Source organism: Maylandia zebra, linkage group LG1, assembly GCF_041146795.1.
Source record: "Maylandia zebra isolate NMK-2024a linkage group LG1, Mzebra_GT3a, whole genome shotgun sequence".
Lineage (NCBI taxonomy): Eukaryota > Metazoa > Chordata > Actinopteri > Cichliformes > Cichlidae > Maylandia > Maylandia zebra.
The window spans coordinates 20379932-20391794 of NC_135167.1; the positions used below are offsets into that span (position 1 = coordinate 20379932).

General features: G+C 38.7%; 1 protein-coding gene across 1 annotated transcript in view; it reads left to right on the forward strand.

The window, feature by feature from the left end:
* The window catches only part of galnt18b (UDP-N-acetyl-alpha-D-galactosamine:polypeptide N-acetylgalactosaminyltransferase 18b), a 97295-nt gene extending 87473 nt beyond the window's left edge, over positions 1–9822 (forward strand). The window contains exons 9-11 of the mRNA XM_004543152.3: positions 101–196; positions 2953–3117; positions 9146–9822. Of these exons, the coding sequence (XP_004543209.3) occupies positions 101–196; positions 2953–3117; positions 9146–9292 (408 nt within the window). The 3' untranslated portion in view covers positions 9293–9822. The remainder of the gene's footprint in view (positions 1–100; positions 197–2952; positions 3118–9145) is intronic.
* The last annotated feature ends 2041 nt before the right edge of the window (positions 9823–11863 follow it).

Sequence of the window (11863 nt, forward strand, 5' to 3'; positions counted from 1 at the left end):
CTTCATTTAGTTTATAGTGTTACCTGCTTGTGCCACATGTAAACACAGTCATAGTACTGACTTTAAAAACTAAATTTTGTTTCTTTGTGCATTTCCCCAGTTGAAAAATTCTCTGAAGACTGATCTGTGTCTGGACCAGGGGCCTGACAATGACAACATGCCCATCCTGTATCTCTGCCACGGGATGACACCACAGGTTAGTGCTCTCCTAAACATCCTCTCTGTCTCCGCTTCACTTCAGCATGGAGCAAATACTAAAACTGAATATAATACCTATATATCTTGGGTTGTCTTACCCAAACTTGTTTTATCTTATCAAGATAACCTTAGCAACAGTCCCGGGTGTTTTTAAATACATATTAAACTTGTCTCTAATCGCAATACACCTCAATTTAGCTGTGAACCTTCCTGAAGGAATTCAGCTCGGAATAAAATTCCACATTATCAACAAAACAAGTTGCAAAGACCATGTTTTTGATTACAATATTTTGTACCTTGATCTTTTTCTCCAGCTTTCTGTTTACACTCTGTCTTTTTGTTTTTAATCAGTTTTTATTTGCTGTTTGTCTGAACTGCTTATTCAGGATATATGTCAGCTCAAATAGGAGGGAGTTTGTGTCTTCAAATGTTAGTACAGCGTGATTATCATTTGCTTTCTCCAGTCTCTCCCAGCATATCGATTCCATTACATCTGAGCAGGTTGTTTTCAAACTGTTTAACCTTGCTGTGATGGTTGTAAACTTGTCTCATAGAGTGTGGTTTGATCTGACATTATCCCTCTCTATTTAAATGAAACTACTGGATGTGCTTCAGACTCAGTGTGGCCTGTGTTGATGTTTACACCACTGTACAATTTAAAACTCATCCCAGAGAAATCTTCGGTGATATATCTGTAAGCTTTAGGAATGTTAATAATTATTATTTCCTTATTCTGCTTAAACAGCTCTTTTTTCAGGCCTAGATAACTTAAAACTTGTTAATTATAAATCTGTTTTGAGCTATAAATCCAGGCATATCAAACAAAGGATTGGAGTAGCACCAGCATTTCTAATGAGATTAGGGATCTCTGCTGCAAGACAAATCTAGTCTGCTCTATTTTTATGTTTCAGTGTTACATCATCGGGAGGAATTAGTCCCTGGATTGCTTTTATATTGGTACAGATACAATGACTGTTGCAAATGCATGCTCTAGTCGGTCAGAATGAGTCATTTTAAGCGTCAGCTACTTTCTGCAGATGTTGCTTTTATAGGCTTTGTGTCCAAAGTGCTGTGGTAAAAGCAGTACATAAATGTGCTAAAAGAAACCTGCCAAGGTACACATGAAAGAAAGAGTAATACAAAGCTTACACTCCCACAGTAGAACATGTTGTCAGCAAACATACAGCCCTCCAGCTAGCTCGAGCAGTAATAAAACATACCGACTTAAGCACAGCAACAACAGAAGCCACTGCCACAAAGGCCTGGCAGCTTGCACATTTCCAAACGTGAGCAGCACTGATTTTTTTTTTTTTAATCACTCTTATCAGATTTGTTTAATGCCTGGTGCAAAAGAGGCAGGAAGTAATTTGGGAATTAAGAGACAAATATGATTAGAGTAAAAGTAATACAATCTAACTCTGTGTTTTTAATAAAACTTTAATAAAAGAAAGTATTTTGAGTATCTTTGACTGATAATAGAGGGGATGATGTGGGTAATCTGTACCCCAGATCCACATAGTTCCTGTGTAATTGTCTGCTTCAAGCTCAGTTTAACTCTGGAACTCTGGTGATTTCACTACTCCGTTGATGTTTGCACCTCTTTAACATTTAAATTCTGCTACACAATTAACGTGTTCACCTTTGAGCTTTGTTTTTATCCCTTTGTTTTAAGCTTCCAGTATACATACTTTTGTAAGTCTACTAGTAAACAATGTGAAAATACTAGAGTCACAGTTCTGCTCATGTAAAACCACAGCGTTGACAGCACAACGTGTAAAGCTGTACTCGCTCTGCATACAAAGGGGTCTAGTCAGACACTTGATACTGATCCATTGATGTGTAAGTAGCATTTTATTCTTTTTTTATGGCTGGTCAAGGTGGAGGCGTGGAGCTAATTTTAACTGTTTTCTGGACTACACAGTTAGATACTGTGGCAGCCAATGTGGGTGTTGTGCCCCTCCACTGGGTCACTAGATAAATCTGGTGAGTTGATTAGCGGGAGAAGGGAAAAAACAAAGCGACATTAATTTCTTTTTATTGCTTTAGGCGTCCAGCTGCATTTTCTTTTTTGTTAAAGGTCATATAGTTTTATCTTTTTGAAATATCTCTGGTAAAAAAAAATGAGTGCTAACATAACATGTTTTTAGTTTTTTAAAAATGTAATTAATTAATCAAAGAGTTTCGAGTTTACTTATTTACCTTCCACCCCTGCACGATTGAGCACATTCAAATCATCGGTACACAGCATAGCACATTATGTTTGTTCAAGACGTCGTGTTTTTCACTCTGTGCTCTTCACCAAACCAAAGCAAGTTTTGTGTCAGTGAATACATAACTCGTTCCTTTGCTTCATTCTTGCAAATGATTTACAGCTTTGTCAGCTTAATATGAGCAAATATTTGCCCTTGGAAAAAAGCTGTTGGGAAGGTTTCCATCAGAGAAAGCACAATTATTTCTCTCCCCCCCCCCAATTCCTGAATTAACAATGAGCTTCTTTTGTTGCCTCGCCTCGTCTATCTTTTAGCCTGTGTTCAGTCAGGAAAGCAGTATAAATATGCATCTTTAATGCATGTAAATCAGCCTCACAGATCTCTCTTTCATACTGAAAGAAAACCCAAGAGCAAGCCTCATTTGCTGCATAGTTTAACACCTGTATAGCATATACAGCTGGAGAAGGGCCAACCACGCCAGTCTGAACATGCACAGTAAAGGAGCATGCAGTTTGCTTATAGCTGGGTTTTGTGTTTATTTCAGAATGTTTACTACACCAGTACTCAGCAGCTCCACATCGGGCTCCTCAGTCCCACCATTGATGACGATGACAACAAGTGCCTGGTGGATGTGAATAGCAGACCCCGCCTCATTGAGTGCAGCTATGCTGCAGAAAAGCGTATGAAACTCCACTGGCTCTTCACTCAGGTAAAAAAGAAACCCACAGCACAGATCTTCAGAAAAAGCCTTAAATAGCTCTTCCAAACACTTCCTGGAAAACTCATTATCACATTATTACCATCCATCATTTTAGCACCAAATTTTCACTGAAAGTATAAATTGTGGCTGTTGTTCATTCATTTTGCAACACATAGCAGTGACAATTGTTCTGTGGTAAACACAGATACACACAGATATTAAAATGTGTATGTGTATGAACATAAGAGGAAAAGAGGTTTCAGTAAATCCCCTCAAACAATAGAAAGTGCCTGAGAAGAAAGTCAAAGAAACTGTACTAAAAAAAAAAAAAAAAAAAACCAGGAAAAAAAACCCAGAATCAATGAAGCTTAATCTCACCTTCCTTGTTGGTCAGGCCATCAGACTTTATTCACATCCATGGGATGTTTTTCTCGAGCCTGTGAAAGAAAGTTGTGTTTATAGTTTTGTAAAAATGGTGTCATAGCAGAAAAAGGGCATTCACACACTTAGTTTAGTTTAAGTGTTAATGGTGTCCTGGTTCCAGGGCCGTGCGCTATCTCTGAGTGCTGAATCATTCGTCTATATATGTAAGTTTGGGTTTTCTATATTGTAGTATTTAAAGTTTTGACTCATCCGTTTTGGGGTTTGAATTCTTGTAATGGTTTTATTTTGAAATCCCTGTCTTGGTTTTATTATTGCTGTATTGCTTTTCAGTTTTGGGATATTATTACCTTTTTTCTCAACGTTTTCTTTGTTCAGTGTTATTTTTCTTGTCTAAGTATTTAGTTGGGTCTTTTTGTTATTTCCCATTTTGTTTTCGTAGTTTGTGGTGTTAAAATTGAGGTTTTTTCTTCCTACTGTCACCAAGTAGCTGGCTCACATGGTATGATCTGATTGTTGGGGTTTTCTCTGTATTATTGTAGGGTGTTTACCTTACAACATAAATCACCTTAAGGCGGCTGCCGTTGTGATTTGGCGCTATATAAATAAAACTGAATTGAAAAATAATTAAGGGAGCACTTAAAATCTGACATTCCATTTAAAGTACATAGACCTGTCCAGTGTGTGTTCCTGTTTTGTGTCTGTGCTTGGATTGCTTTTCTCTTTGTGTTTTTTGGATGTGGTTCTCACTATAAAATGCTCGCTTCTCTGTCTCCTGCGTTATGCATCTTGGATCCCCTAAAATCTACAGTCCACACAGTCAACTGTTTGGTTTTAGACTTCAAGCATCAGTTTAAGTATTCAGGAAAATATTATAATCATGTAGGTGGCTAATTTACAATTTAAGTTCTCTTCAGCTAATTTGGACACAAAGACTCACTGAAAATTAATGACTGTCTCACTCCATTAGTAGCTCAGTGGTATTTCAATAGAACTGGGGGGATTTTGATTTACTTTGTGCTTTCATTTGGCTCCACATATCCTCTGCTTTGCTGTCAGAGTACAATCAGATTCATTTTTATGTATAAAATCCCAAAATAGTGCTTTTAAAGAGGCTTGCTGTAACAAGGACAGCACAGTTTTCACTCCAGTGCCTCTAGACCTGTGTCTGTTTGGTTTGGCATAACAGACACACGCTCAAGATCATATGTCACACATTCCCTTGTTGATCTTAACGTGGCAGTTTTAGTTAACTTTGTATAATTTAGTAAGTGGAATGAGGGCATATCAGCCAGGCTGGAGCATACGTCTCTGAAATGTGCCATCAATTATTGACACAGTTTTAGCTGCACAAGGAGTCAAACTTCAGCAGAAATAGATTGCCTTGATGCAGCTTCTCCAACTCTGAAAGAAGGAGTGCTCTGCAAATAAGAGGGAAAAAACTTTGATTTATCTTAATTCAAATGCTGCACTGTTCTGCACAAAACCTGGTTAGATAAAGATATTTTTAATCTCTTTCTAATGAAATGTGGAAAATTGCCTCACCTCCTTTACTCACTCTAAAAGCCTCTCATTAGCCACAGTGTGATTTCCATTGTCCTCAGTTTGAGAAATAAATGAATTGTTTGCTTTCATGTAGATTACTCACATGGTGGTAGATTAAAAACAAAACTTAAATCGTAGAGTTTGGTTTGGTTGTATAATTTGTGGGCGATGCATTTTTTTTAAATCACTGTTACAATTCAAGTATCAGCCGCCCTGTCTATGATATGTATCCACACATTTTAAGAAGGCGTACCAAGATTTCATGTAGACAAGTTGGCTGATTAAAACCCCGAGTTTCTACTTTTATCACCCAGTGTTACAGATTTACAGTGATTCTGGCTTTTATAATGGCCAAGTTCCAGCTCTGTGAATCATCGCCCAGGTCTTTGGTTTGTTCAGCAATTCCAATAAGTCTTGCATTGTGTTTATTGACACCTGTTTTCCCAGTTTGCAAATCAATGGGACAATTGTTTTGCAGGCATGAATAAGAATAAATATGTCATCCCTCCATGCAAGAGCCAGAACAATAGCTGCATCCCCAGATTAAGTTACAATTGCATTTATATAATTATCCAAAAAAGACATTTATAAAGGTATGAACATACCCTAAGTTTTATCATTATTTTATCTTATTTTTTAACACACTGTAAATCTGGAGTTTACATGTTTTAACTGGTAATTTTTGGGCCAAAGACATGCATGTTAGGTTAATTCAGTGGTTCCCAAACTTTTTTTGCTAGGCCCCCTTTGTTTTACAACAAAATCTTTTTGTTTTTTATTCATACCACTTTTTTTAGCCTTAGCTAGTTTGATAAAAACTAAAACTCCAGCTGGAGATAATGGGCTTATGAAGGTCATTATCAACTTTCTCTGTTAAACCCAGTTTAGTGCTTCAAGCTCTGAGTTTCACATGTCATTTGATGTTTCCATCCATCCATTCGCTTCCGCTTATCCTTTTCAGGGTCGCAGGGGGTGCTGGAGCCTATCCCAGCTTTCATAGGGCGAGAGGCAGGGTACACCCTGGACAGGTCGCCAGTCTGTCGCAGGGCCAACACACAGGGACAGACAACCATTCGCACTCACATTCATTCGAACATTCACACCAATTTGGATTATCCAATTAACCTATCCTCACAAGCTGCATGTCTTTGGACGGTGGGAGGAAGCCGGAGTACCCGGAGAGAACCCACACAAACACGGGGAGAACATGCAAACTCCACACAGAAAGACCCTGGCCTGGTGTTGGAATTGAACTCAGGACCTTCTTGCTGTGCAGCAACAGTGCTAACCACCGTGCCACCATTTGATGTTTCATCAGCAAAAAAAATGATAAAAAAGATGCTGATGATAAAGTGGTCATTAAAAAAATAGTAAAATGCAATACTTACAAATAGGATAATGCTGCAGAAAATCATTGATCTTGTTAATATTACACAGAGCAGTATAATAAGCATTTTATTTCAAGTTTTATTATTTTATCACTCGCTGAGCACTGAGTGTGCTCTCAGTACTGCACATTAGAGCTCTGAAACTCTAATCTGGACACATTTGAAGAGGAAAGAGACACAAGGAAGACATTGTGGACATATTGGCAGATCATTCTAATCTTTTTTTGTGTGTTCTCTGTTAAGAGACTTAAAACCAGATTAGAATGAAATATAACATCACTTATGATATCTGCATCACCACTCCCACGACATTGATATGCACATTTTGCGCTTCATTCAGTGGTTTTAGTAGCCGTAGTGTTGGGAGGATAGTAGAATGCTCCCAAACAGGTTATGTGTTCAGCATTAGTTACCATGGTGATTCAGCCAGGTAAAAAGAGAGACATTTTTTGTGGCATAGCTTCCTAAGCAACCTCGCTTCATAATACACCCCTCAGCTCTTCTGCATAATTTATGGTGTCCATTTGTAAATGGATTTCCATATAGTTAGCTAAGAGAGAGGTATTTTCCTGCACATTCCTGAATGTGGATGATGCTGTCTGTTGTTGAATTCTGATTGGTTGACAAGTGGGTCGGAATAGGAAAGAGAGTGAAGCATGACTAAAAAAAAATATATCAAAAATCAAAAAATACAGCATGACAAATGCAGACAGTGGTAGTCACTGTGCAAACCTTTCAGTGCTTTTTATATTTTATTTCACTTCAGCTTCTTATATGTTCTAACTTCGCTCTTCTCTAAGGCTGCCTGATGGACCAGAAACAGCAAAAGCAAGAATAGGCGACAGACCAATTGTGTCACATACTTTGTGCATGATTGACAACATCTCTGCAAGTAGACGGGCCGTCCACAGACTGCCTGTGGACTGGAAGCATGTTGTACTTCAGCCTTACAGATGTACAACCTGACACAGGAGGACGGGCTTTAATCCCAGCTTTCATTTCAAAAATCAGAGAACATTTATAAACAAACCTCAAATAGTGTGATGTTCAGAATGACACAAACGTAACCTGAAAAAATAAAAATAAATGAAAAGGGAAAAGTGTTTTGGGGGGTTATATTGCTACTGCACACCCCCTCAATGCAGTCAGCCCACGGGAAATACCAAATTATTTGTTGCAATATTCTTCTACATCGTATCACAGCTACAGCTGTCGCTATATCTGCTTATGGAGAAGACATGTGTGCCCCTCTGGTACCCTTCACCTCATGCAATAGCTGTGCCTCGTGTTTAATGCCCCCCTCCCCCTCCTGTGGAAAAAATCCTCCTCTTCTTGGTTAGGGAAACCTGACAGTTTGAAGGTGTCTGCTCTAAATAGAGCAGCCATTGTTCTCTATATTTGAAGTCTAAGCTTATTAGACATTAACTGTTATGTAAGCAGTGAGAATTTAGGATACTGTGGGTAAGTTAGTGCAATGGCTGGTTACACTAAAACAAAGCCACCTTATTAAATAATAGCAATAATCATATCTCGGTGTAGGTCCTGTTTACTGGGGTTCGAGCACCCTGATGATGAGCATAGGGCTGAAACTGTGGAAGTAATAGAGCTCATTTTCCATTTTTTGCTTCTGTAGTCAGATTTCATTATGAGATTTGACCTTGCAAATCATATCTTAACAGTATCTTAAATGAATAGCAGGCTGTTGTCATATAAAATATTCTGTTTCTATATCAGGAATGGGGATCTGTGCCTATACAGCTCCAATCCTTTAGGTTATTTCCTTCATTGTGCCACACAGTGCCCCATCGGGTGGTGCATGTCTTAATGGTCTTTAAATGTCCACTTCCAGAGTTACTGCAAAACTGTACTGTACTGTAAAAATGTCTCTTGGACTTCACACATGGGCCAAAACTCGTGAAGACATTGAAAGAATAATTTAGCACCAGGTCTGTACAGGCTGTCCAATCCTTGGGTCTTTTTCCTCCCACATCCCTTTGCATTCCTCTCATAGCACTGAAAAGAGCTCTCCCCACACAGCCCTCTCCACATTGTATTGACGGTTGAAGGCCTCCTCTTCAGTCACTTGCCCTTTGTCAGACACTGTAATGAGAAAATCCTGCCTCATTTCATGAAGACATGCTTCAATATTTTTACTGAGCTGATGGTCTCATTCTGTTCAGACTCTGGCAGCAGATGTCATATTAAAGTTTATAAATTGCTGGACCTTAGTTTTTGCTCTTCCTCCATATGTCCCATCCTCCAATAAATCAAAGACTTCTTGTCTATTAAATGAAGGGTTTTTTTTAAACAATATTGTAATAGCTCTGAAACCTAATATGAGGTGTTTGTGTCCTTCATGCCCTGGTTTCAATTTCTCTTCCTGTTTGTCTGGGATGTCTGTTGTTGTGTTTGTGTCTCGTTTTCCTCTTTTGAGTCAAGCCTTTTTTATCCAGAGCCTTGCTAGGAAAAAAGCTAATGACAAAGCTGGTAATCACGTTGCTGTTTTTGCCCTTAACCATGCTGATGCTATCTGGTGGCCCAGTGAGGATGGTGTGAATCAGCCAAAAAAAAAAAACCCCAGCTTAGGGCTCCTCAGTAGCTTACATCTATAACCATTCACAGCAGTGTGGGTTTAAAAAGAGGCAGGTTATATTGTGCACACATTTTTTTTGTCTCTTCTGGATTCTGGCACAATTTTAACCAGCCTGCTTTTATCTTTTCAGGGAGGATCCATTCAAAACAGGAAATCAAAGAGATGCCTAGAGCTTGTAGCAAGCAGTGACAATGAGTTTGGCTACCAACTGGCTCTGCAGAAATGCACTGGACAGAAATGGTTCATCACAAATGTGCTGTTTAGCAGCTCCCTATGACTGACTGCCGAAGGAAACACTGGAGTCAATAGCAACTGGACTGAATGAAGTCGTCTCTTTTGTGTGCATTTGTGTATGCAAGTGTGAGTCTCTGTGTGTGAAAGTCTGGGAAGCGGGAGCACTCATTTTGAGAGCCACGATGTCTTCTAAAGAGCCGGTCGACATCACATCATAAATGTTAAACATTTTATTTTGCCTAAAGGAACAGCCATAGTTGGCAGATATTTTTCAGATCTGGCAATGTAGTATATTTAGTATATTTTGTGGTAAATACAGTACAGTCAGATTTTCGTTGACTTCAAATATGTAATGGGTACTTGTTAATATTTGCTACTGTGTAGCAAGCTTTCAGAATCTGTCCCTGCTGTAATTATTTTTTATTTTAGTGTCTCGGGTTTGTAGGTTTATTATGCGATTGAGCTGTACAGTTGTGGAAAATATTGGAATAAATCTGAAATTGATATTTTCTAAATGTAAATATTTTTGAATATTTGTAATATATAACGTTGAAATAACGCCTAATAATTATAGAGTGCAGTGCCTTTTTTTTTCGAGGTCAGTATTTGAAATAACAGGTCAATCTAGCAGTAATTATCAGCTGAAAGGATTCAAGCTGGGATAGGCTCCAGCGCCCCCGCGACCCTGAAAAGGATAAGCGGAAGAGAATGGATGGATGGATGGAGGATTCAAGCTTACAATCAAATCAACAAACACATTTCACACAGGGCCTTGGGTGACCCCAGAGGGTAGGGTGGGGTGTGCCCCCCGAGGCCCTGGGACGTGCCCACACACACTCACACTACAAGAAGACTGTTGATTTATGTATCTGTATATTTTTTGATTTATGTGTTCCAGTAGCTGTGTGTTTGGCTTTTCTTACAGCAACAGCAGTTGGCGATACACTGTGCACTTCTATTTGTGCTTTATCATTTTATTATATGTCCCCCATCCCCCCCCTCTGCTTCTTTTTTTTCCTGCCTGTCCTGCCTTAGACATCGACATACAACATATAGTGTAATAAGTGAAATAACACAAATAGAAATGATTAAATAAGGAGATAAAAGATTCACATGAACAACAGGAGCCTGTAGAGATTTTATATAGCTGTTATTGCTGAAGCAAAGTGTGTTTGGAACCAAAATGCATTTAGATCACAATTCTGATTGCAAAAGCTGGCAGACAGGACAGGATTTTAAAAATCAAAAAAGACTGTATACACACTGTGCTACAAAGCTCAACACACCCAGGATAACTTTCCATTATTGGCTTCAATTGCTCTAACTTGTCAGTCAGGCTAAGCAGTTACACAAAGGCGGTTGTCAGCTTGATAATTTAACCCAGAGTTTTTCAATCTAGCTACAAGTGCACTCACGTGGAAGGGGTTAGCGTTGGCATCATCTGACTTATTACAAAAACGGTCCACAGGCAGAGGTGTGATTGATCCTAAACAGGAAGATAAAACTATGATATTAGAAAAACATCAAGAAGTTAGACACTTTTGTTACACTGCTAGTACTGTGTCATGAGGAAAAGCACTTTACAGTCATTTACCGTTAAAAGTGCTGCATAAATGTGCGCAATCCAAACAATTTTGATGTTAAGACTGGAAGAGACCTACTTAATTAATAACATTGTTTCTTTGAATCCAGGAGGAAAGTTGGGCAAAATGCTAATTGTAGAAGTTAAGAGTACCAGTACTTTGTCATTAAATCACAGGAAAATCTGATGGAGTTATTCATTAAACTGATATTTTGATGAGCATAAGATGTTATGCCCATCTAAATATCAGTTGTAGTTTAAAAATAAAAAAAATATTTTTTTCAGCAAGCAGGAAACGAAATCAAAGAGTTGTGTTTATCTTCTCTAAACATCGTACTGCTGCTCATCAGGGAAATACAAAGACTTTAGATGATATTAAAACACTTTAGACCTTTGTTTTATCTGTGCACAGAAGTCTGGGGGACTTCCAGGAATGGTAACAGGATTTTTTTGAGCTCTAATTGTTCAGCAAGTGGTAATTTTCTATCTCTTAATCTAGGAACACGATCTGCTTTGGAGCAGGTTAGGCCTGCAACATAAGTTACCATGGTGATAATCAGAGATGGGCAGTAACGCGTTACTTGTAACGCTTTACTGTAATCTGATTACTTTTTTCAAGTAACGAGTAAAGTAAGGGATTACTATTGCAAAATCGGTAATTAGATTACCGTTACTTTCCCGTAGGAACGCTGCGTTACTGCGTTACTAAAACCGTGATTTTTTTTGCGAGAATGTCTCACGACAGTGACGTAAGCAAGTGCGACGTTGGTGACAGCAGCTGTGTGCAGATCAACAATGGATAATATATCGAGTGCGGGAGAGAGTATGAGCGTGCAGCGTTTAAAGTGTGGAAGTACTGACCTTACTTTGAGTTTGATTCCATAAAAAGTGACAAAAACATTAGCGTCCATCGTGCGTGGGAAGAAAACTTCTTTTTACAGCGAAAAAAACCCCTAAACTTCCGAGCAAGCACCGAGTAGCTACGACGTGATGGGAAATTCACAGAGACACTCGCGCAGATTCTTCAACTGA